The sequence below is a fragment of the Thermobia domestica genome, chromosome 3 (genome assembly GCF_964235325.1).
Source record: "Thermobia domestica chromosome 3, izTheDome1.hap1.1, whole genome shotgun sequence".
NCBI lineage: Eukaryota > Metazoa > Arthropoda > Insecta > Zygentoma > Lepismatidae > Thermobia > Thermobia domestica.
In genome coordinates this window covers 110,104,158-110,131,914 of record NC_137456.1, presented here as the reverse complement: position 1 = coordinate 110,131,914, position 27,757 = coordinate 110,104,158, and the positions used below count along the sequence as shown (strand labels likewise).

The following is a 27,757-nucleotide window of genomic DNA, read 5'->3' as shown; positions in this document are numbered from 1 at the left end:
CAGATCCGCTGTTTTATAACATCCTTGCACAAATTTCAGTTTCAGTAGTCATCATTGCCAACTCAGCTGGGAGGTTGACATCCTATGTCTGTGGTTTGTGGTTCGTAACCTTTCTCACGACGGGTTGCGGATAACAGACTGCAGGCCTGGATGCCGAGCTTCGATTTGTGATGGGAGATACTCTGGAACCATCTTCTTTGGGCTAAATTTGAGTTCAGTTTTCCGGGGACGAATGGTCTGGTGAATGGATTAGAGATCGTTGGTAGCATACCCGCACGGGGCCCAGTGGGTGTCGCGGCTACCAGTCAGTGATACATTTGCACAGTCCATAGTCCTAAGGAAGATGAAAATCATCACACTATACACTACAATCAATCTCACACTACTTTTATTTACTTTATATATATCTTATTTTTGTAAAAAGTTAAACAATTTTCGATGCTCCGTTTGACTTAATACAGATGGGAACATGGTCTTCTTTTATCTTGTTAAGTTTTCGAAGTTGTAAAGTTAAGAACATCCTTTTCTTTATTCTTACAACCCGTAGTTTAACTTCCACAGACTAAAACAGAAGCGACCGAACGAATGACACCTCTACACCTACACAAGTGACAGAAAATTCTCCTAAAACCTGGGAACACAAAAAAAAAAATAAATAAATAAATAAAAATGTGAGCTTCATCGACTGTCCTGCGACCGATTATGTGTAAACCCCATGCTGATGCTCTAAGCCAGCTACTGGTGATGGCACTGGGTAATTATACACGAAACCAGACATCCTATACGTATAACACAGATCCATGCAGATTTTCTTTCTAATTTTTTTTTCCTTCCTTCAAATGAAATGAAATTACATTTTTAATTTTACGTCCTACCATTATATCCTTAAGAATAAAAGAAATGAATTATCAATGAACATGAATGATGATAGAGCTGGTGAAATTAGAATCTGAGAGAAAACCGAAGAACCCCAAAAAAGCTCACGAGCACAACTTTTTTTTCTGTCTTATTCCTTCAAAGAAACTCGAAGACTAACTCGGTGTAGGTTCAATTTTTCTCTCTTCTCCGCAACATACGAGTGACAACTGCAAGATTAATGTGTACTTGATTATGGGGCACCGCTCGTACTTAATATAATAACGATATATATGTTAGGTTTGTTATTATAATGTATTAATTTTTCAATCTGTGAAAAAGAGTTATATATGGAAGGCCAGGGTAATGAGAGAGAAAAATTCTAGCACTTGGATTGATTTCTTTAACTAGAAATATATGTGATCGTACTTTAAAAAAAATGAAGCCTGCTGATGTATTAACACATTTTTCCAGTTGATTTTTCATGCCAAAAAAAAAAAGTACGAAAAATTTTGTTAAAGTCAAGGGGTAATAAGAGACAGGGCTCTCACTAGAATAGAAAACGAGTATGGGTTTTAAGAAACATCTTCAGATAATTCTGAAGAATTTACTTTTTTCCAGATCTGAGATATGTACATGTTCCCGAAATATCAAGATTTAAAAATGAAATTCAATAGTTCGTTCTGAAAATTTATTTGCTTAAGTATTAAATATCAAAATCCATTGAAACAAAGTATAGTTGAATTTTACCGTATCTAGATACACCATGGATAAAACTCACACTACCAAATAAAGAAGAATGCTGACAAGAAATTCGAATGTCGAAAATGAACTTAAAAAGTACCTAAATTCTCAACGAAGTAAAAACACTGCATTTGAAAACTAGTTTTAGCTAACTTAAATGGACTGAAACAGATACGAAATTGTAATCATACAAGAAGAGAACATTGAAAAATACTGTAAACCTATTGTTGACAAAATTTTATGTAAAATGTAGCCTATATAAAACTACATTTTCGAAAAACATGTAAAGTGAATATTAAATCTGTAAGACGAACGAACATATGAAAAATGTACAAAAGAGTTTGGAAATGTTATGCTAGCCTATGCAAACCTCAAGTTATCATTTAAAAACCTCATAAATGTAATTTAAACGTTGGTGTAACATGTAGGCCGTATTAATTAACTTATACACGAACACAGGAAAAGTGTTTAGGCCAAAAAGCACTGTTGACATATAGGCATGAGTCTAACAATTATTAACCAATTGTTCTACAAACACCTAGACCTACTAAAAGGAGAGTCATATTTAATCTTTCTGTTTTGTTTGCAAAAGTCCTTTTTCACTCTGCTGTAAACACCACGAATTTTTGGAGCTGTCTTCTGGAAATTTGGATGGCACTGAATGTCATCATAGGCAGGCCAATTGAAACCACTTAGTTCTTTTTTTAAAAAAAATTAAGCTTACACGGTCCTTCATCTGGAAAAGCTATAACCTCACCAATATACCAGTCAAGATCGTCGTACACAGCGTAATACATTTTAAAGCAAGATTCTGCTCTGGTTGGATCAATTTCTTGTGGCAAACTTTCATCGGATGATGATGTAATCAGTTCATCCAAAGCATATTCTTCGCTGTTACTGTCACTCTGGCAATATAGTACAGACTCTGACTGTATTGCCAGAGTAATAATTTTCCTATTTACTTTCTATATACAAGAAAAAAATAGATTATACTCGTCATGCGCTTGATAAATATAAATTTGATGTCTGTTATTACCCCTTCAAAATTTCTAAAAGGGGTAATGAGATACATGCCCTCAATTGACCTGAAATGCATGTTTCAGCAATTTTCAAAATTTCACATCAGCCTTCATAATCTTAGTCACAAAGTTACATAGTTGTTATTTCCACATTTGTAACTCATTTTTTACAATAAAATTTTATTCGTGGTAAGTTCAAAGTGAAGTTATTTTTCATAGCATGACAATATAAAAACTCATATTAGTTTATAAGTACAAGTGGGGCAGGAAAGTAAGGGTATTAACATTACCATTACTTATATATGCTCTATCATTGCAATATAAAAAGGGTTGTGTATATATATTGCATATTTTCTTTTGTTGATGACTGTACATGAATATATGTGATTAACCCATTAATTTTCGGCTGTTTGTAAGTAACAGATGTATCCCAAGATTAGTCCAAATGAATATTTGATAGCGATTTATAAGGAGTTAGTTTCCCGGAGAGTGTTTTAGCAGTTTTATCTCTTGGACTGTTCACATTCACCGTCTCTGACCTTAATTGTTCTAGAAATTTGTTCCTGATGAATCGGTTCCTTGGAGCTGTTCTTTCATTATATATAGTTTTGCCCACTTGTGTAAGAGTATCTTATTTAATTCTGTTTTTACAGAGATGGCGCAAAGTAAAGCATCAAGACCATCCATCTTGAAGGTGTCTGGAACACCTTCTCCTTCACCTCGAGGTGCACGAGTACGTTTTGAAGCACCACAGAATTTGAAGACTATATTTACTAACTATTTGGAGAAAGTAGAAGTCAAGTCATACAGAGAACTACTGACATTTATCGAAGAAACCGATTTACCGGTAAGTATAGAAATATTGGAGCCAGGATTTTACAAATCTTCTGCGTATAATTATATATTGGTACCTGTTCCAAAATTCATCGATTACATTGGCGGAAGATTCTGTTTCGTTCAGAAGTTTCTGTTTGCATTATATTCTATAGTGTTTGTAATAAGGTGTGCCCTTGTACTTATGAACGTTAGCCAGATAAAGTTTCATATTCAACGTTTTTAGTTACATTCTTTCTGTATGATATAGTAGATGACAACTTTACAACTTGACCCAGAAATTCCCTCTAAATGAGTCCTGAAACTACTGACAGCAAGTTGTGGAAAAGAAAGTCGATCCTGGCCTATATTTATAATGCTATCACAATATTTTTCTGATTTAACAGGTTAATAGATAGTAAAACAAAGGGAAAAGCTTAGTCAGGATGGCAGACCACCACAGGATTTGAACCCGGAAGGCTCTCCCTTTTGATGTACGAATATTAACTTAGATTTATGTCTCATTGTTCACGTGATCATAACTCGCATTCCGAGAACCGTAAAAATACATAACCGAAAGTTGTTTATTGCCAAAACATGAAATACTGTGTTGAATTGATTATCTCATTGTAATTCACACACGTGTATTATAATAATAAAGAAATAATAGACATGTACTTTTGCATATTTGAGTTTTAATTTAAACGTTGGTAATTTCAATGTGTCTGTCATTTTCTTCCGGACGAATAAATCTTGAGTTAATAGTTGAGCTTCTGACAATTTACATGTTTATCTTGTGAGCTTTTCTACTGAAAATACACTCCGTCGATGACTATTGGAAGTTGCGTATTTTCAGTTGAACAAACCACAAGATAAACATGTAAATTGTTAGAAGCTAAAAGTCAGTATTCACTCGTCCAGAAGAAAAAGTCAGTAGACGTTGAAATTATCGACGCTTAAATTAAAACTCAAATAGGTTAAGGTACGTAACTTTATTTCTTTATTATTTTGCATAACAGCGTATTATGCAAAATAAAAACATTAACTTACTATACTCGATTAATTTCCTTAATCCTCTCATTTTCTTAACTATGCATAATAGCACAGCTTTCATCACGGTTGCCGAGAGTCTATCCAGGTCACATGTATTTTGTTGTGTGCAAACAATATTCAGTAGTTCGAATTGTTCTCGACTACTTCATATTGAACGAAAAAAGAGATAGAATTATTAGTTTTACATATTTGTACAAGTACAGTAGAGTATAAACTTTACTGTATTTTTAGACCAACTTGTTATTGTTACTAATTCATAATACAGGGTGTCTATCGGTCACGAATATCACTAAAAAGTCACGAAATCAGAAAACGGTCATGAAAGTCACGAAATTTAGCTTTTGAGTCACGATTTTTTAAAACTACAAATGTAAGTACAGATTGGAAAATTTTGTTCTATAAAACGTCAAAATTCACCACCAAAAATGTCTATGGTCGGGTTTAGACGCTACCAAATCGCAAGCAAAGTATGTTTCTTTCGCATGGATGAAAATTCGGCCTAATTGGCTCTTCCAAATGTTAGAAAATTTTATGATTTGGTAAAGAAAAGGTCACGAAATTTCATTTTGGAAGTTTAGTAGACACCCTGTAATATCGTTATATTGTTAATCGATAAAAGAGGTGTAAAAATCGTACTATTTTTAAATTTGACACCATTGTTCAACGATTACTTCACTTATATTATATTCTGCAGGGATCATTTGTATAATCTAGTCCCTGGAATGCCTCAGACTTCGTGTAAGAACAAACTTCGTTTCGTTTATAGTACTCATTCTGTCAATCAAACGCTTGAAGTAAAACTCATTGTACGAGGAGCACGGTAGCTCAGTGGTAGAGCGCTTACCCTTGGTGCGTGGGGTCCCTAGTTCGATCCCCGGCCAAGTAAGTTTGTATTGGACAACATTGTGCTCGTGGGTTTTCTCCGGGTACTCCCTTTCCTCCCACTTTCTCATTCTACCAGTTTTTACATCATCGTCGTCTTTAGTCTAAAGGGCATAATCGTGGGACGTTAAACTCAAAGATTTCATTTCATAAAACTCACTGTATATAAAACAAACAAGTGACTTTTGTTTTTCATTCTGAAACCACGGTAGATTTTTAAAGTGTGTGAATTTGGTACTGAAACTGGAAATAGTAATCTTTCCCATTGTAACAAAAGGAAAAGTCAGAGAAGTAACTCACTCTTAGGATGCAGAAACTATATTAAAAACCGGTTTCCCGCTATCTCTTATCGATTATGCTCTATAAAGATTAATGTTGAAAACTACAAGTGGTAGCAGATTTCGTCCACTTCCGATTGAAGTAGAGGAATAAAATCGGAGGTAAAATATATTGTTGTAATAAAAAAATAACTGCTTTTTGCTATCTATTGCTGTTTTTTAATTATTATTATTATTATTATTATTATTATTATTATTATTATTATTATTATTATTATTATTATTATTATTATTATTATTATTATGGTGATTAGCGTCGAAAGCGGGGATGGGAATCATAAGTTGCTAACGTTCGGTTCGGATAGAGAAATAAAGATCGAGATGAAACGTATTCTTGGGACTCTGAAACTATTTCTTGCTATTACTCAGGTGTTTTTTAATCTGTGAAAATTAGTATTGAACTGCAAGTAGGGCTAGAGTTTTACAACTTCCGATTTTAGTAGAGAGATTGGGATGGGTATGAATCTTATTCTTAGGACGCTTAAGAGATTTTCATTACCCTGTACCGTTTTTGTTCTTTAATGACCAACGTTTAAACCGAAAGTAATTGGTTTCTACTATTTCCGATTTAAATAAAGCTAATTTCCGACTCTTCAATGTATGACGTAAGCTTTTAGTCAGAGTCAGGAAAAAGAAAACAGATTGAGGAAAAAAAAATGGGAGTTGTCAGGGTTTGATTAGTCAAGAATTACTATTTTTATGCATATTTACTATTTTATGCTTTTCTCTTCAATGGAAAATGAAATCTTTTAAGTTTTACGTCCCACACTTATGTCAGCTAGGCTAAAGGAGACACTGATGATGTGTAATGGAATATAAATTAGACTTCTGTACCATTAATTGAAATTAATATATTTGAAATACATTACTTTAAAAAAAAGTGTAATTTGTGGGAAAACGATTTTCTTCTTGAGCTCCCCTATAGTTGTTCACACTGGCGCCCATTAACAGTTACAGTGTGTGTATGTGGTGTCAGTAGAAATACACACACAGAAATTTAACTTATATACTAGAGAGATACGTTTTAATGTTACCATAGAGATTAAAAATGTGTAGTGAAATTAAAACAATTTTTGTGTGATCATTTTTTTTCTATTATTGTTTTCAATAATTATTTGAAAACAAGTGAATATGAAAGTGTGTAAATAATAATCCAATTGTTTTCCAGGATGATGTGTTGCGTAAATGGCTTCACGAGATACGAGCTAATGTAACACTGCTGAACAAAAAATGCGATACATTTGTGAATTCCCTGTTGGTAAGTAGTTTCATTCTACTATGGTTCTAAGTTATTAAAAAATATACGTTGCAGAATATAAGTTGCTACTCTTCATGATATAATTTATGATAACCATTGTAATTTACCCAAGTAACAATAACCAATTATATAGATGCCTTATACGTTGTAACTGCTTTCCGGATCTGCCCCCTACTGTCCCACCAATGAGTACTTTCAGGATATCTAAACTAACCTGTTTAAGACATCAAAGAACATTTCCAAAAAGGGATTACAGATCTTTTCTTGGATCGCCCTCCGGTCTCAATAATGTGATGAGCATTAAGCACCGAGAGATTCGGATGTCTCGTCTCGAAATCCTCACGGACGTTCAGATGGTCGCTCAGACCGCAGCGCACACAAATATCTTTATACATGCAACAAAAATCCGTTAAATAAAATGACACTATGCTTATTTATTAAAACACTATTAAAAAATGTAGGAGAAAAAACAATTACAACACTAAACACATAACTATTTCCACAACAAAATTACACTTCACATTTATTATATTATAGCCTTTTGTATCACGTATATAGATGAACGAAAGATTATAATTAGGGTTTCACTAGAAACACTTTTCTCACACCACTAATGCACGTGGGGGATTAGCACTTGGTGGTAATCCTACGAAGTACTTTCGTAGCCGCTGCAAAATCCGCAGAAGTTGACTATAGTTTCCAGCAAATGAATATAGATAGAGGTCTGCGCGGATGCGGATATCAGCATCAAAACGGGCATTTGCGGATATATATCTTATGTGCGGATAGCGCATAAATTTGCGGATAATGTTTCCTACATTTTCTCTACCTAAAAAAATGCTGTGATAATGGTGGGAAGAGCACTAGAAACGTTCGTTTGGAATTAAAAGTTTTAAAACCAGTTGAAAAATACTAAAATCAAAATACAAGTGTGTTTGAAGCTTGTGATTCAGTGACAGCAAAAGGACAAAAAATGACACGAGAGAGTTGTCCTTTTATTACTGTTTTCAATATTTTTAGCAGCCGTTTTGTAGGTGAATGACATCCCTGACCTAAACAGAAAGAAACGACAGGCCCCATCACTACTCCTCAAGTACCGCTATTTGCTGTAAAAAAGAAAACTAATTGCCGCCAAAGCCCCTCTGATAAAGCTGAAAATTTTCAGACCATTCGCCTTAAAGAGGAAGAAATGTCTTCAAATAAAGTTTTTCTAGCCTGACAGGTCAGGAACCAAAACCCTAATTTGAAACACCGCATCCCCTTCCATAAACTGAAAACTGGTCAGCAGAATTATCTTTGCCTTTTGTGACAAACTGGAGAAGCGCGTAGGTCACCGAAATAGTAAACAAGTCACATCATACGCTCATCTTTCTCTCTCCCTCTCTCTTAAAAAAAGAAAAAAAAGAAAAGAAAAAAATCTTCACTGATTCCTTTGAAGTACAGCAGATACTGAATGCACATTTGTGACCCACACAGATTTCTCTTTTCGGAGAGGTGCCACGGACCTCAATGAACATTCCGAGGGATTGGAGTTTTATAACAGCAATTTCTCTCTCTCTCTCTCTTTCTCTCTCTCTCTCTCTCTCTCTCTCTCTCTTTCTCTCTTTCTTTCTTCTTGTGTGTGTGTGTGTGTGTATGTAAGTTCTGGGCCTCTGGTAAAGAAAGAAAGAACAACCAATGCGTTCTTTCTCCTATCCTAAATGTGTCCAACAATGAGTGGGGGCTGCAAAGAAAGGCAGTAAATTCTAAACTTCCTCTATTGCCTCTTCCCGAAATTAACGGTATAGACTTCCTATTTGTATTCGAAGTTATTTTCACTTCTAGTGTCAGTAAAAGCGTGGTCGTGAAAGCTTGAGTTGATTTTGAGTTTAACGTCCCGTTCAGCAGCGAGGCTGTATGAGACGTGGACCTACTGATTAACGTGGAATCCGAACCACATGAGCTCCCGCCGGGAATTGAACCCGGGACTCCCACGCCAAAGGCGCGTACGCTAACTGCTTAGCCACGAACGAGCTTGGTCTGAAAGCATGCATTGTATTGCGTTCTTAGTTTCGTCACTTATTTTTTAAATTTAGTGCAATTACTGGTGCTAGTGTCAGTTCGAGATATGTGGATCTGTTTGCGGTCCTGTGATTAATTTTTATTTCTTAATAATGATTATTCCTATTTCGCCTTTGTGTTTAGAACAAATGCCTCTTTTTTTATGAGTAATGATGAGGTTTAAAAACTTAGTGACGTGTTCTAAAATTAGTCGATTGAGGGGATTTTACCTACGTGTCATTATTTTGGTCCGATATCTGCATTTGAAGATGTTGGGTAAGTACATAAATCGTTCATTAATCTCTAATTTGTATCTGCACGGTTTATATTGCATTTTATTTATCGTAGTTGGTATTTGATCACGAGGAAACTTATATAATATATTGTTTCGTTTGATTCAGAAAACTACGTGTATTATAGAATATGTAAGTTGTATATATTTGCAACCTCATTATCTGCGGATGCGGATGCGGATAGAGATGTTGCGGATGCGGTACGGATGCGATATTTTGTATCCGCGCAGACCTCTAAATATAGACAGTTGCACTACTAATTAAATTCTTGGTATGCCCGTTTACTACTTTTCGCACGGGGTTTGTGAACCCAAGATTTCAGTAATTAGGGGCTAGCCGTTGTGGAAGTCCTTCACGGGCTATCGAACGTGTGCCCCTTTACATACTATTATATCAAACCCAACAATGTGTTGGTTACCTAAAGACGTGGAGTAAATTCCTCGAGTTGAGATGTTCGAGGTACGAAATGGATTGACCGACTTGTCAGTGTTGGCAGTTTATTCTGAAATGCAATCAATTTAAATCACCTGTATGTATATGCAAATTAAATGTTAAAAGAATTGGCGTTAATTTACAGTCCACTGGCCACGATGCACAAAACGTTGCGATAACTTTGTTGTGAGAACTTTCAGATAAAAACTGACTGAATGATACGGTTGTCGCCGCTGTGACGGGGTTGCAGCTCGTCTGCTAGTATTTCCATAAGTGATTGAAGAATGCGCTTAATTTAGTTCCACCTTCGGTGCGAGCGGTCCCGGGTTCGATTCCCGGTGGGGGCACTCGGTCGAAAAAAATGAAAACGTTTTCACCATCGGAATTGAAACTTCGACCGATCAATAATTTCTTCATCGGGCTAAACATGTGATAGTCTAAAGGTACCAGATCAGGAATGTACGGCACGAGCTCGAGCACCTCCTACCCAAACTTCTCGAGTTTCTCACAAACAGGGTGTACGTTGTCGTGAGGGAGTATGATACTTCGAGCATTAACGTTAGGGCATTTGTCTGAATCGCACGACGCAACTTTGCCAGTGTTGTTTCATACGATACAGTTAAGTGCCCTCACATATTAGAAAATCCATCACTACAGCCTATTGCATGTTTTTTTAAGATTGAGTCTCATTTAATATAAATTTTTAGTTAGGAATAGGTATGTTTCCATTTCATGGGCGCTGCTTTGTTTCGTTGCTCGGTCCTGTAATGATACCTTTCAGAAAACTTATGTCCTTCAGCGTACAGCATGTGGTCTAGGGATGTCATCATTCGCTGCCCCTTATAGGCATCTGTGAATTGGTTGGGCGTCTATGACGTCACCGGACCACTCATTTTACGAAGTTTCAGTTTGTCAAGCACTACATAATACACTGTACCGCATGAAATGTTGAAGCCATTAAATAAGTCGCAGATCAATATATCGCGTGAAAAAATGTGCGTTGCTTATTGATCCGCCCTTGTGCTTCAAATGATGTGACAGTCTGGAAATAGGATTTTTTTTTCATCCCTTGTATGTTCTTTAATTCTGGTTAATACGTTTCATCTTTTAATTCCTATATCTGTGTTGTTACAGGATCAAGAAACCTATAAACCGTACTGTTTTATTAAATATCCGTAAAATAACTTTAATATTCAATTCAGGATTTCTGTACATAATGGTCGTATTTAAGTCTTAATTGTTTTATTATCTTTTTTGGTAGATTTACTCAAATTTCTTTCAACCTAATAAAATAAAAGAAAGACGTACAATTTACGAAACAGAAGAGTTGTATGAAGTTCTTATTTTCTGTAATGAAACCTGTATAGAGACCACAAAGAGAAACATATCGACCAGAGTTTGAAGCAAAGAGGAAATTGGAAAATATACAAAGGATACATCATCGAGTTTCTAGGATGTCATTACATTTAAAGTACAACAATTGAGATGACTACCAACATTTAAATTTATTCACTTCAGCAATAGTACAAGGAAATTAGGTAGTGAGTAAATTATTCAATGTGAAAAACCGGGATTAAATTGGGGCAGAGGTCAACTAGACCAGGGTCATGAACAGTTTTGGAGGTACCTTCCAAATGTAGGAGGCATGTTTATCAGTTACTGATCTACTCTGAGATAATGAATCACGAAGCATCGTAAAGGAACCAGGAGGATAAAATATAGTTTGTTTCTTTGAAAGTATTTGTACGATGAATATATGCATGATTCCATTTTATTTTGTTTCCTCGTGTTATTCCTTCGTAAACTTGATGAAATGTGGTTGGGGACGAAAAGATAACAGGAGTGAAGGATATTTCTGTAATTGATTACTAGATAGCACTCATTAAGTATATTAAACTTAACATATGTATTAAAATAATAAAAATATTGCTCAAGTCAGTTAAATTATTTTCAAAAAACACTCGTGTATAGTGAACAGTATACTCCATGCATTAAATTAATAGACAATACTAATAGTTAGTTTTCATAATTTTCTGTTTGTGTAAATTAATAAAGATACTAAATTCTTTGCAGCCTAACCGATTTGTAAGTGTGCTTCGTCTTGTTATTAAATCTGTGATTTTCTTCCAGAGAATTAAATGGGTGGAGAGAAGCGAAGATGTCGTGGCAGAATATCAAGGTTTCTTGATTGACCTGGTTTCGGCACACAACTACTTTTCCAATACCGTTATTGAAGCGCTTCTAAAAACTTTTCGGTCAAGTAAGTAATCTTCTTGTAATTTTAACACATATGTTATTGCATTCTATGTGACTTACGTGCTTTTTTAGTGATTCTATACCGTATCACGGTTAGCTCGCATGATAAAAGAAATCTCGTTTGTTCGAAATTATAATCTCTCTCTCAGCTTACCTGCCGTAGTCCACTGATGTGACAAAAAATTCTATATTTTATTGTAAGTTCTTTGTACATGAGAGGTAGTAACTTTATTTTCTTGCTTGCGAGTTTTGCGGACAACCTAAGATATACATACTACATACTGACATTTTATAATTAGTCATTCTTGTTTTGGTTCAATCTTTCAGCTATTGTTAGTGAAGAAGCGTTCGCGATTTATGTACATTGAGGGAGAAAGGTAACAGCGGATTTAGAAATTGTAGTGTCACTTGTTAAAATTCTTAGTTTTTATTAACTTAATATGTTAGTAGCAATTGTAGGGAATTTCTCTATAGAAATAACAAATTTACTTTTAAAAAAATGTCAGGGTAACGTGCTTCCGGTTCTTAGTGCTTCAAACCGCAGTCCTCTCTGGCATGGGGGGAACATGGCCCCCTCAGATATCCAGTGCTAGAGGTGGAATTGATCAAGTCTGACAGAACTTACATAAATGAAACTAAAAGAATATGAAGAGCAAAGGGATGTTATTTCTTCTGTTGGATAGTAGTGCTTGCTGCATTCTGTAGTTGTCTCACAACTCAGTTCCATTCTCTGTATTTAAAAGGAAAAAAAATACTCAATGTGTAAATTAGATTATTGATATTGGGGAGAATAAAATGAGACTGAACAAGACACAGAAGTCAAAGGTGAAATAATTTAAAATGAGATAAGACTCCCACCACACATAAATATAGTTACTTGATAACAGTAATAAATAAGAAATATTAAATCATTAAACTTAGCAATAATAACTAAATTTAGTATATATTCCCTAAAACACCCGCGTCTAACCTTACTGAACGTGTTTGAGTATAGAATTGAAAGTATGTTAAATAATTTATGTTCGATGTAAGACGTTCGCAAATCTATACATTAGTTTTTTTGTTATTCGTAGTTGGTATAACACCGTCATCCAAATACACCAACGACGAAAGGGTATGAGAATACGGTTGTAAGTGACGAGTATAAGCACAATAAAATAGTTAAACTGGGCGACGACGAAAGGCAGAGGAAAATAATGTGTATATATTGTAGTTTTGAGTATAAAATTAGAAGCTAAAGGTGAATTTAATCTATGTACACTTTCAACATTCATCTCTTGCGTTTCGCACCTTAAAACTAATAATTTGTATAATTATAGTGAGTGAAAAGTACGAGAAAATAAGTAAATCACAGATAAAAAGAAAGTAGAGTTGTGGATGATATGACTGCTTTTGTGGGGAAGGGACACATGCCTTTATTCATGAGGCGAGGTTCACATGGAGGCTGCTCTTCCACCTGACATAACAAATAATTACGCTAAAAAGTACAGGATGGTGTTACATATTCTAACATAAAGACGATAAAACTATAGTGTTTAGTTACCTACAGAGCGAAAAATATAAATCAAAACCAAGATAAAATAAAAAAAGTTCCATGGATAAGCTAATACTTGAACTCAAATTACATAATGCATAGAAATAGTTTAATTCTAAGTGATGCAAGTAATGTATACGAAGATATAATTTAGGGAACAAAAACAGAAGAAAGAAATTGATGAACAGTGGAAGACAGAGCTCTCTGATAGTAAGAAACGATTTGAAAGTCTTCATTCGATTAGAAGGGATACAAAATAAGTTATGTAAACATACAACATAGTACAACATAGATCTCAAAATTGTTAGATAATACGAATATTCTCTCTGGAGGTAACTGAAAAATGTAGCCAGAAAATAATAGAAGGCAACAAGTCAGATAGCAAAATGTTCATAGGTAGGAATGTAGAAGCATATTCTTTCAGAATTTTAATAAAAGTATTGAAATGAAATAATATATACAGGAACTAACTAGTAATGGGGAAATTTCGAACTTGATGAGCGTTATAAAACAATATAGTATTATGAAACAAGCACAACAGGAAAGCGAATTTAGGTAAAATTATAATAAAATTCTATCTGACCAAAGTGATACATATCAGGTAGTTTAAAAAGTAGTGAGCCTTTTGTGCACTATATGAGTCGCAGTGGGTAAGACCTAACGTTATTCGATGGCTAAAAAAAAACTAGAAAATGTGCAACAAGTATCGGAATTCTTAGAAGTAGACTAAGATATTGCGCGGGAAAATGAGTGGACTTTCCTCAAAACTGCGTTACAGTTTACAATTTTATTTCGATAAAGGCACAAACGTTGGACATTCCCGTTAAGAAATTTGCTGTTATGAGAAAGATACGTTGTCAAAAGCAGCAGCCAAAAGATGGTTGAGTCGCTTTCGTTCTGGATTTTTCGATGTTCAAGATGCTGTTCGCAGTGGGCGACCAGTCAGTTATAGAGTATGATATTCTGCCAAATGTCGAGCAAGACTGATATGTAAACATTCATGACATCGCCATGTAAGGAGTCATCCAACACCAAACAATGTTAAACTATTTGGAAAAAGCTGGCAAAAAAAAAAAAAAAAAAAAAAAAACAGTCTGTTGCAAGAGCACCGTGCAACGCGCGGTGCTGCTGCCGGGTAGAACGATAGGCTCGGGCTTAACACTGTCGAAAATTAGCGTTAGTACATCTAGCAGTTCAAAAGAAACCGAACACCCGGAATTGGTTGACAAAAACGCTGTCGTGTACCACGCTGACAACGCTAGACCTCATACAAATGTTAACAACCCTTCAGAATTTGTCTGGAAGGTTTTAATGCATCGATCTAACACGGATGTAGCACAATCACTCTCATTTATTTGGTCTCCGCAAAGTTCCCTAAGTGGCAGTGGCGTTATGTTAGTTTCAAAAGAGGCATGTGAGAATTGTGTGGCGCTTTATATATATAACCAGGAACCAGCTAGTGAGTAGTGTTGTCCACGAGAGATTCGAGAAAGAATTTTCGTGGCGAGACAACAGCTCTTTAAATACAAACACAGAACTTTTCCGTGAAGAAACATCACTTTCACGACCCTTTCAAAGATAAGACAGCTTCAGCTCTTGCCTCATACATAAATATTCTTTAGAAGATGGAACGTTTTTTATTTATTTGGTAAACGCGTATTAAAAAACAAGAGCGTAGTTGAGGTTATTTGATCATCAGGATTAATAGGCTCTATACTTCCACTCTTCCTACTTCACATCCCTGTCAGTAGGAGGCAAAATAGTGTGATGGGAACTCCTTGTACTATTTGCATGATAGTCCGTGCTCCTGCCAACTACACCGGAGTCAAGCTGTGGTTGGGTTCGGAGCTCACGTTAATGGTAACTCCCGCCATACACAAGTTCGATGTTGCATGAGGACACAGAACATATAGCTCTTCTCAAATTTGAATAATCTTGTATTTCTGATTGATTTCTTGGATTATTCGTGTTTGCTTTAACTCATTCATTATCAAGTAGTAACTACTTGTCGATGTCTACTTTCCGAAAATCTATTTAATTAAGACCTATCCGCAATCTCATGAAATATAAATAATTAGGCATACTACACAAAAGTTCGTTTTATGCTATTTAAATGTCAATAGCTACTTGGATACTTAAAAGTGTGTATATTTCATGTGCGGTAATGTGGGGAAAAAAAGTTAACTGGAGTAGTGAGAAACTGAATTCCAGTCAGTAGATCATATCAGTAGTACTGCATATCAGAAAGTCTTTAGTTATTGAAGAGGGTTCCTACTGGTCAGGGAAGTCAGGGAAAATGGCGCAGGTCAAGGAAGTTCAAGGGAAGAAACTGGAAATCAGGGAAATTGTATAACATATGTTTTCTAATATTAATTGTATACCAATTTCAGCTTAGCCAACCATCATAATGGACGTTGTTCAGATCTTTTATGGAAGGTAACTGGAATGTACGTATGAGCAGTTGATTACTATTTGTCTCTATAGAATAAATATTCTCATACGTAAATATTCACTGTTATTTATTCCTTGTATATCAACGTCATCCAATGCCTTCATGAAAGTCAAGGAATTTCCTGCCAAAGTGAGGGAGAAGTCAGGGAAATAGATTTCTCCAGATCAGTAGGAAACCTATTAAACTAGAGATTTTTGAAGCAAAACTTAAGTGACCAGTTATTTTACAGAGTCAACCAACTAATTTCTGAACATTTTAAATTATGCCTGTGAAAATATTCGATGCTTTAAATTAATAAAAGAGGCAACTCTTGGGCAAATGGAGATCGAAGTTCCTCTCCTTTCCATTGAAGCATATAGATTTTTTATCTTTCTTGCTTTTTCTTTTTTGTCTCTGTTTTGTATTGCAGAAGTGAAAAACAATAATTCAGATTTTGCTTTTCTTTTTCCGTAATGACATGGAACAGACTAAAAAAAAAAAAAAAAAAAGATGCTGCTGCAAATACCCAAGTGATAGAGTAAATACCATTATTAAACGAGAGACTGAACGACAAGATTTTTGTTTGAAAAACATTTGTATTTTTTCTAACAATCAATGTGTAAATTTCCTCGCTCCAATAAAACCTTTTGCCAGCTTAGGACTTCTCCTTCAGACCCATGCATTTATTCGGCCTACGGCTTCGCATTCTCATATCCCTAACATATCTCTAATCTTTAGGGATTTTGAGGTATTGCCATCTTATTATAACAATTGCAACCCCCGCCCCGTTTTTCCACTCTGAGAGAAACGTCAAGAAACTCTTAAACATATCTTTAATTGTTTTAAATTAAAAGTCCAAATTCCAATTTTCATTCCTTTAACCGTAAGGGGTCTCGAGATATGTCCATTTTATTGTAACAGTTGCAACTCCCACTCTTTTCTTTTTCACCCGCATTTATTCTCCCTTACAGATCTGAAATGCTGAAACAGATCTTGAATTATTTTAAGTGAGACGTCTAAATACAAAATTTCATGTCTCTAACCTTAATGGTATATAACCATGGTGTAGTAATGTTACGATATAGTTATCTTGGTGCAGATGTCTTGCCTTGTGGCTTTCTTCTGCCTCATAAGGGTTGATACGTGACGACTCAAGCAGTTATGTTACAGTCTAAATAGCAACTGACGTCTCAGTTTTCACATGCCAGAAACACCCATGCTCAGAACTAGTTTTGACTGACTGAGAGCCCATTATGCACTCTGCGACGAGAAAGAGGCAGTCTTTTTTACACCACCCATTTTTTATTGTACGAATTAAGTGAAATCTAAAGGATCCAGAATTGAAGTGTGGTATCCATCTTACGATGTATTGATTGTTTCCTGACCAGTCACTATTTTTCTTTTCTTTTTCGTGATCTCATTAGTTAACCATTCAGATCATATAGACTGTGTCATAATTCTTGTTGTACTTGTTCAAACTCATTTTCTATGTTAATGAACGCCTATGACATGAAGATTGCATTAGATAGTGCGTTAAAAATGAGTGAGAACAGATTTGTTATGCTAGTTTATTTATAAATTCAAATTCAGTGACAGTTAATATTGTAATCTTAATGAAGTTCTGTATGGTAGGAGAAAGAGGTCCAACCTAGGTGTACTGAGTAGTATTTGCTCTTTGTCTGAGATTGTCAGTTAACATTTTGTAATAGTAATATTAGGTCCAATATGTTGTGTTTTAGTATCATTGTTGTATAATTTATTTATTTTTTTTCTTTCAGTTGGAGATGAGAAAAAATGTGATCCTGAGGAGAATGAACAATTGTTTCAGCATATTCATAAAGTTCTTAAAGGAATTCTTAAAATAGTTCCAATGTAAGTTTCTTTTATTTTATTATTTATTTATTTATTTATTACAGTAGAAAGTTTTAATAGAATAGGGTAAGATTAAATTGGAGGAAAGGTCGATAATTTTGATAGTACAGAGAATCCATAAAGTCCTGCAGGAAAGTAAAACTCTATAACTTGTAAACTACGTAATGTGTTAACAAATACTTTTTGGTGTACTTACAGAAAGGTTCAAAGTTTTGTTTCAGCTAGTTAAGGTTCATCGCCAAACCTCCAATTGTGCACCATTCAAACACTCTTGCAGTCTTTTTGGGAAACCAAGAATTGCGTGTTGGCTGTGCCCGTCTGGAATGTTCAAAATCACATCAGTTATTTTGTTTTTGAGATCGTGCAGATTAGCTGGCTTCTGCGAATACACTTTGGTCTTCACGTGTCCCCCCAGCCAGTAATCACAAGGCGACAAATCTGGTGATCTTGCAGGCTAAGGTGTGAGTCCTCTTCTGCCAATCCATCTCGCTTTAAATTCTTCGTTAAGAAACTGTCGAACTTGAAGGGCATAGTGCGGCGGTGCCCCATCCTGTTGCATGTGGACCTCATTAAGAATGCCTAATCTAGTAAGTTCTGTAAAATCTAGTAAGTAAGCAAAAGGAATGTCTGTAGCATGTTCAGATAATTGTTACCATTTACCGTCTTCCTCGAAGAAAAAAGGGCCGATAATGTGGTCCATTGAAACAGCATACCACACATTGACTTTGGGACTACCCCGCTTGTGCTCCTCGAATTCACGTGGATTTTCCACCCCCGAAATTCGGCAGTTATGCCTGTTCACTTTTCCCGACACATGAAATGTGGCTTCACCTGAAAACAGAAATCGAGACAGAAAGTCACCATCTTCTTGTAAGCGGGTAAGCATTGACTCACAGAATTCCATTCTCATGTCACAGTCTTCCTCTATCAGCTCGGGCACAAATTTTAACTTATAGGGCCGGAACTTCAAATTCTTGCGTACGATCTTTTGTAACGTTGACTTCGGTATTCCCAGTTCCAATGACCTACGTTTAAGCGACTTCATTGGACTCCAGGCTACGCTGTCCTGCAACGTGTGAATCACATCGTCACTCGTTCCTGGCCTTCCACTGCGTGGTAAATCTGACACACTTCCCGTTTCTTTGAATTTCTCGTACCATCTCTTGATACGTGTTTTTGCTGGGGGTGTTTTCCCATACGTTGTTTGGAACTTTCTCCGCACTGAAACACAAGATTTTAATTTCGCAAACCACAAAATATATTGTGCCTTTTCTTTAATAGACGCCATCTTAAGTCACATGATTACTAGCGCAAACGTCATCGAACATTGTGACCAGAACAAAACTTTAAACTTCCCTTCTTCTAACCCCCAAAATTTATACACTTAAACGTAACGATTTCCAAATTAAAGAGTTTTACTTTCCTGCAGGACTTTATGGACTCCCTGTAAGATAATTCGTGGAAGAAAATGACTGAAAAACAAGCCGACGTGTAGAAGACCAAGTAGATCAGAAAAGGGTCAATTTTTCGGGAGTCCGTTGGAGAGCTACTTGAACTTCTTTTCTATAAAATAGCAAACTCTGATCTAGAAAACAAAAAATAATTGATAGAAGTTAATGTACTGGTGATGCGTGTAATATATATAATGTATTCGTTATATTCCTTGATAAAATGGGAATAAGAAATAAGACGCACACAATATTCTTCTTGTTTATTTTTTGAATGATGGATTTCTTTTTATTAATAATTCTAATTTGCGTGTTGTTGTTAGGTGAATACAGGGCTCAGTCCATATTTATAGAAATAAAATGCGGAGCTTTGCACTATATTTCTACCAGCGATATTGTTCTGTATGGCGCTTCTGACTTTAAACAGTAGCTCTACACCGAAACTTCCGTTAGAGGGGGTTGTTATTGACTTTTTCTGGCACACTTCCTTTGACATATCCGATTCCACGATACAGCCCAAAAATCTGATGACCATAGTTGTTAAAGCTGTGTGACTGGGCGCTTTGTCTGAGGGACGTAAACCTTCGACGCTTAATCATCATATAAAGAACAGATGTATCTGCTACAATACTGTCGATAGTATGCTGCATTTGTTTAGAAATTTGGTGCAAATCAATGCGGCGAATGCTTGCCTAAACCTGCCACTTCCACAAATGCGCATGAAAATATTTCGCCGTATGGACGAACCTGCTTGGATATTTACAAGTATATTCAGGACTCATCCAGTGTTACAACGTATTGCCATTTTTCACCCGATAAATACCGGTTACACATTCGCGTATAGTGCATCTGTATTCTTGGCTGTATTGCTCTGAAAGAATGAACACGTTTCTTATATTCTGTTTTGGGCTGTAAATCAGGGCTAATGATATTTTGCATTGTCGTTTTGGGTTCCCACATTCCTGGCAATTCCTGTTAAGTAAATGGATTTTTCCTGTTAACCAGCAGATGCATTTGCTGGACCACGTTCGCTGTTTGCTTGGGCTATCCGTTGGGTGTTTTCTCGTCTTCCACTGTAGACCAACTTGCTTGCTGCGGTGATACATTATTAGGTTTGGTCGTTGCTGATACTCTTCTTCAATATAGTTAAACCGGCGAAGAGCATTGTTTTTTTGATTACCGTACGCTGTGTTCAAATAGGCTGTGACTTCCTCCTCTTGCGGCAATCATATCAAAGGATTGATAAGTACACTGCATTTCCGAGTGGTTACGGAGTTCATATTTAGGTGAAGGAGTTTTAATTTTGTAAATTGGAAGGAATTAGTTTCAACAAACATGTAAATTTATTATGACAAAATAATAAACAAATAACATATATAAATAATTAACAACAAAGAGAAAAATGATTCCTTTAATTAAGTGTTCCATTCAATCACTGTTTGAATGTCGGAAGGTGGAGTATCTTAACATAAAATTTTACCATTGAATATATAATTTAGATTAATTTTTAAGTTTAAATTTCGAAGCAGAAGGTTAGTTCGAATTAGGATACTTAACCAATTAGCACAAATATTAACAAGATAAAATAGAATAGGAGTCAGTCATATCCCAAGTGGACGACCAATACTCACCACAACGTTCGATCAAATTACCATTTTATATATATATAAAGAATGAGTGAATATTAACACACTAGAATTTAATCCTGGTTCCTTATACAAACTCACACATATTATAACTTTTAACTATTTGATCTTCACGACACAAAAATGAAACACTTTTATACACAATCACAATTAGTGTTAACAGTTCCAATTACCTTGCAATATTACAAGGTTCGATAGATCGCTTTAAACAACGTAAGTTCGTAGGTGGCACCACCCTACCACGTATAGGCAATGTTCGTCCTCAGTGTTTGCAGAGAAAGATATCTGCATACACTCTAATATAGACATCTTTCTCTGAGCTTTGGTTTTGCACATTGCGATTACAGCGTCCATAGGGATAGTGCAAACTTGTTTCTATAAATGTGGATCAGCCTTCCATGCTCAGTCCAGTTACAGATTCAGTAAATCTAGTAGAACTTAATGTTTTGTAGTATATTCCTGTATGTGTCTCGTAAGTTTTTTTTAAGTCTGGAGGTCTCTGAGTCAAGAGGAATGTAGATACGATGAAAACGTGCAATTCTTACGTTTTAGCATAGTAACAAGGTTTACACCTTTCATTGTGTCTATAACCTTTGATTCGGTGTACCTTAAATCGAGACAGGATATGTTATTTTATTATTATTATTCTTGACAGGACTCAGGATATCCTTCCGCATTTGATAGGAAAGAATTATCCCTATTTCAAGCGCTCTGTGTATGAACAGGATTCCTATCTGTACAATCTTCTGTGGATTTTGCGATACCAGCCACAACATAAACTGGAAGTTTTACAGATAATTGCTGACCAGTAAGTTATTCTAAATAGTTTAATTGCATGTAGTTTATTTGCTGACGGTTTTGCTTATTTGAATATATTTTTGTATTTATTAATTGAAATATGTCTGAAAATGCCCGAGATGAAAATGAATCACGAGTGATTTTTAAATTTATTTATTTGTTATACATTACATTTAGCTGCAAACCATCTAAAATTTGTGTTTAGTGCTTCCAGGTTCGTTCCTAGTTATGAGACAAGTGTCTGGGTCTATTTATAAAAACAACAAGAAAGAAAGAAAAAAAAACTATGTTGAGCTTTTCGTCCTCCGATGGTTTACTTATTCTTGAAGTTTTTAGTATTGTTTGTAAATTTTTCTTCCCTTTTTTTCATTCTACCTTTACCTTTTCCTTTTATCTTTTCCATACCTTCTATTTCATCCTTGATGGAACAAGTTCTTCTTATATTGTCTAATATAGTATGATTAAGCGTTTGTCTTGAGCACATGAATATTTTAACTAGCAAAATTGTGTATGAATTACATAAAGGTTATAACTAAAAGTAACATTTAAATTAAAAGAATTATTTTTAAAAGAAAGTAGTACTACCACTTACTCGCACCAAGCCACTGTAAGAATAATTAATTGGTGTGTTCCGTAAATAATCGAAGTGAAACGGAAAGAATATAGTAGACGTTAAGGCTAGTTGTATATTTGAGACTAGGGACTTAATTGAGAGTTTCTTGCAGTGAACTCTTCTGTCTATCAATATACTATTTGTTAACTTTTATTTTTTATTATTTATTTATTTTATTTTATTTCTGCAGTAATTCATTAAAGCTAAAATAGTACTCTTACGGAGATGATTTTTTCAAAATTCATATTAACTTTTGTTGCCCTTTAAAAAGTAGGATATCGTTAGGATTACCAATATTTTCGTGTTTGGTTAAATTTAACTTTTTTTCGTCTTCCTATTTGATTTAATCCGGAAGCTCACAACACTCGTATTAAAAGAAAGAAAAAAAGTAAAATTTTATTTAAAGCCGCCGGGTAATTTAAAAGAAATTATTCTAGTAATTCTTACACATTGAAATATATTTTAATGTTGAGATCACCATAAGTGATCCAATGCGACTATCGATACCACATTAAAATCAATTGGTACGATCACAACTTCTGCTTCCAGTTTTGGCCTGCGTAGTCCAGAGGCTGTTTCTTTACTATTTGCAGTGTGCAATCGTGTTATATGGTTGTAAAATTTATCTTCTTTAATCAGTAGTACGCGCTGGATGAAAATTTTATTTTTGTTTTGAGTATTCTAGTGTCTAATGCTCACACAAAACTTAGTGTCTAATGTTCACACAGAAAACATTTTTTCTTTTATGAACAAAAATAGATGATAGGGACTAAAGTAGTTCAGATTTAATGAAATCTGAATTACCAATCATTATTAATTTTGACTACAATGCAGAGAATTTGTAGATTATGTAGGGAAAATTTCAAAGTTCAAGCTTCTGCCAAATTAGCAGTTGTATATAAGAACTCTGCAATAATTTTATGGCTATTTTGGGTAATAAAATATTTGAAAACTCAAAGCATTTGTTTTTAATTCATAATAGTCATAATATCGTAATAAAATATCCCTTATTTAAGAAGAAAATAGGTAATCATTATCTGTTATTACTGTTCTTGCAGTCAGTGTAAGTGTTACTTTTTTTTATTATTTTATTTCTAGGCTAACAACTTTGGATCTGAATGCTCCAAGGTCAGAAGTAGAGAGCATAGAGGAAGAGATGGAAGAAGAGTACGAAAAGAGTGTAACTGAAGACACATTTTCAATGGAACAAGATATGGAAATGGCGCCCTCTACGTGTGGAACGGAAATTTCAAGTCTGCAAGAATTTGCAATTAAACATCCAGTAGCAAATACATTGGATCACCTGATGCAACGCATGTTATCTTACGTGTACTCTGAGTGTCATAACGAAGATGAATTTGATCTAGAAAGGACGAGGTTGTTTTACAAAGATTTCATAGAGGTGTTTAAAACTGTTATTTTACCAGTGCAGGCAACCTGTTATGTACAGTTCTTAGTACTATATTTATGTAGCTTTAGAGTGTGTTTATGTGAGGCGTTCATGTCCTCCTTGTGGACTAAGTTTTCAAATCCAAACATAGTATCAGGAATACGTCAGAGCTGTGCTAATTACATGGCTGGTTTTTTGGCGAGAGCTAATTATATTCCTCTAAAGTAAGTATGATGAAATTAAAACTAAACCGTGAAAATAAATTAGTATGTAGTAGTTTTAAACTAGAATTCAGTTTTGATAGGATAATTTGGAGGAAACAAGCTAGTTATTACTATGGGAGTAGAAAATAAGAATGAGAAGGTAGCGACCAGAACGAATTCGAAGGAAGATCGGAAGAATAGATTGGGGATTGTATAAGAGTAGGGATAGACCGCGTAACCTAGCAGTTGAAGAAAATACAGAAGACTTTACTATATTTCGGAACGAGTTTGAAATCTTTGTTTTACGTCCCACGTTATGTCACGTAGTCTAAAGGAAACGAATGAATAATGAAAGTAATGTTTGAAAGAATTGGTGGAATGATGATGTAGAAGGGAACGGAAGATTTCCGAGAAAACCCACGAACACTGCTTTATCCACTACTAACTCGTGTGTCCAAGGGTGTCCCTCTCCCCTCTCACTAGAGATGACCAACCAACCATTGAGTCACCGTGCTCCCACTTCTGGTTCAGTTTTCAAAAGCTGTATCTGAGTAAATGGCAAGACAATTAGTATAAATAATAAACCAGTCGAACTCATCAGGAATATGGGGAAGAGGGGCAAGAAAGAATTATTCCAATTCTGTAGTGAAATTAATTAAACTAGAGAATGGCCGAAAGATTTCTTGAAGACGTCAGTGGTACGTTGGCTGAAAAGAAGAAACCCAAGACCATGCACAACAGGGAACTAGTAGTCTGCAAAACTTGTACTCGAATACGGAACAGAAGCCTGTATGAAAGAACAAATGAGAAAGTAGTTACTTGATTTAATAGGCTTCATATTGAATTGAGGAGGAACAGTTATGGGAAGGATAAGGTCACAAATGCTATTAACTTTGGTAAGAATAATCTGTGACAGTATTATGGAAGAAAAGAAGGGACTTGAATGTTCTGTTTATTGATGTAGAAAAGGCTTTCGTGTAGTGAACTGAGAATTGTGGATTGAAGTCTTAATGAAGGTTTGGTTGGAGTTCAGTATCTTGAAGTCTTGTACGTTCAAAAATAGAAATTAACATGTTCTTATGCTACCTCATGACCTTTCCAAATTGTTCGCAACAAAGTAAATACTATAAGAATATAATAATAATGTTAATTATGTAGTGCCTTCGTAAGAATAACAGATGTACAATATACTCAGTAACAGTTTTTACAGGCCATCCGCCTTGAGTGAGGTTTTTTCTTCGTTTTCATCATTCACACTAGGCAAGTACCGGGATGATACTTAACATACAAGTCCCAAGCCGCTTCCTTCCTTAACCTTTCCACTCATAACGTACTCGCCGAGGTACATCATCTCTCAGACGTGACGGGCTTAAGGCCATAGAAGCCGGTAATGCCCAGAAATATGTATAAATAAATAAATAAAAATGTACAGGATTATTTAGTGAGGATGATAATCTTGCGATAATTTGAGATGAAAAACTTATTGATGTGAAGTAGTTTTAGGTTTATATTGCTATAAGTTTCGTAGTAATCTTAGCTTCTAATGAATGTGACGTTATTGCAACGTACCTTGTAATATTATTTGCATTTGTACATGACAGTTCTTTTTGGGAAAGAAATAGATAAAAGCATTTTATGTGTAAGATATCATTTCGGGCTGTGTTTGATGTGGCTTAAAATCAGCTTAGAAAACGTCAGTCGAAATTTTTGTCATAACCTGGACTCGAACCCACTTGACCTTCCATTACCAGACAGCAACATTACGGGTAAATAGCTTTGTGGATTCATATTTATTGATTATAATCGTGTGCAGGTCCAACTTGTAAATATTTTTCTAACTATAAAATATACATTTCCCTAATAGAATTCTCGAATATCGAGATGTTCTCTGAATGTTGAAACTCTTATTTAAAAAAAAAAAAAAAAAAAAAAAAAAATGGCCAAGTAGCTAATTAATTTGTTTACTGTGCACTTGGTCGTGGTTTCGGGTCGGAGTGGAGGGTATACTAATCTTTGATTAAAGAAGACCCGAGTAATCGTTCAAATTTTAAGTAGTTGTATATAAGTTCGTTGTTGAAAGTGACGTTAAATTTCATCTAATCAAAAATTATGCGACTTTAAACTTGAAACTGACAACTATTATTTAAAATCCGCCCCTTATTTGTCTGAAATTCGTAGAACGTTTTGTTTTGCTTGGAATTCAAATTTTTAAACTTGCTTTGTAATTGGATATGTATAGTTGTGCAGTTTTAGTTTACGAATACGTAACGCGTACTTTTGTATTCTCTAGAATTTAAAAGAATATATATATTTAAGGAAAAATAGCTTGGAAAGTAGTACATTCTAAGTTTGTGCTAGCTGAATCTGCGCTCTCTACACAGCGCATCATTCACATATGAGCATGAATCTCCTTGTTATTCCTCACATCTGTTAATGTCCCTTTATAGACACAAGTGAAAGACGTCTTGATAAAAATCGACACGAGATCCGCAAAGGGGAGATTTTATTTCGATTACTTTTCCAATATCTCCCACAGTTTGCAAGATTTGAGCCTACTTCCGGTTGGAGTTTTTAATTAATATATGATCATGTTTTCTTTCTTCTTGCATGCAGTATGTAGTAAGCAAATACATTATACACACAATTAATTATAATGTCAGTGATATATGTTCATTGGGCAAAACACTCCAAACAATAAAGATTCAACTTAGACTGGAGAAATGGTTATCCTTCGTTTTTCATTATTATTTGGCCATGAAACAAACGCCTGAGACACATACAACCCTAATATACAACAATGTGGTGGTGGAATGTATAACGCATAGGATATGATGCTTTAGTTTTTTTATTTTTTTTAAACGCTTCCAGAGTACCCTTAAAAAATGTAATAAAGAAATAATGGTCAAGTTTTTCTTAAATATTCAATTAGAACTGGACAATCTACGCAAAATTTCCAATCGATCAGTGAAAACGTCATCTTTCTAGAGTCTGTAGTTTCCGAGATCTCATTGTCGAAAGGATTGACCACAAACATATAAACGTCCTCAACATATAGTTTAAAAGAACTCGGAAGATGGAAGCACAATCACATGCATTGATTTTAGAGAAGGCTTATTAAAATACAAAGGCTTTGAACAATAATTGTATATCATAAACTTTATGAAAAAGATATAGTTAACTAATTTAAACTATTTAAAGTACAAGTACTTAAAATGTTTGTCTCTGTTAAACGTGAAATCACACATAGCCGTAAATGAAAGACTTGAAAGCTAAACTTATAGGTTGGACCTCAGGCGCTCTTAGTTGCTATTGTAGCATTTTAATAGATAGATTGTTATACGAGGGACAATTAATAAATTTTTGCCCTCACATAGAGAGAATATAGTTAGAAGTTTGAAACTGACTCATGTTATTTGTTCTTTTCCACATAGTCATCCTACAATGTAACACATTTCTCTAAATGGTCTTTCAGCTTCTACAGCTATTCTCTGTAGACTATCACTTTGCCTTGAAAATCATTGCTTGACAGTGGAAATGACCTCAGTATATGAAGGAAATTCGCCTTCCGTTCATTTTTAGAAATGAGATGATGTCCGGCAGCGCAGTAATAGGAATATGGCGGCTGGGAAAATATCTGGTAACCGAGTTTTTGTACAGCATTCATTGTTTCCTGGACATTGTGGGCGGGTACATTTCAGCTTAACAATAGGATATATTTTCTGAGTATGTCATGACGTTTTACCTTTAGACAGCATTATCCAAGTTTTTGCAGCAGATTCCCTGTAAATATGTTCGAATTATGCTTTGACAATAAGTTAGGTAATCTGATAATTATGCTT

The 27,757-nt window shown here is 35.0% G+C and overlaps 1 protein-coding gene across 1 annotated transcript in view; it reads left to right on the top strand.

Moving 5' to 3' along the window:
- Positions 1 to 27,757, top strand: part of Tif-IA (RNA polymerase I-specific transcription initiation factor RRN3 homolog Tif-IA) — a 56,070-nt gene that overhangs the window by 12,110 nt on the left and 16,203 nt on the right. The window contains exons 2-7 of the mRNA XM_081751443.1: positions 3,272 to 3,465; positions 6,873 to 6,962; positions 11,858 to 11,987; positions 17,727 to 17,820; positions 21,570 to 21,722; positions 23,424 to 23,939. Coding sequence (XP_081607569.1) covers positions 3,274 to 3,465; positions 6,873 to 6,962; positions 11,858 to 11,987; positions 17,727 to 17,820; positions 21,570 to 21,722; positions 23,424 to 23,939 — 1,175 coding nt within the window. The 5' untranslated portion in view covers positions 3,272 to 3,273. The remainder of the gene's footprint in view (positions 1 to 3,271; positions 3,466 to 6,872; positions 6,963 to 11,857; positions 11,988 to 17,726; positions 17,821 to 21,569; positions 21,723 to 23,423; positions 23,940 to 27,757) is intronic.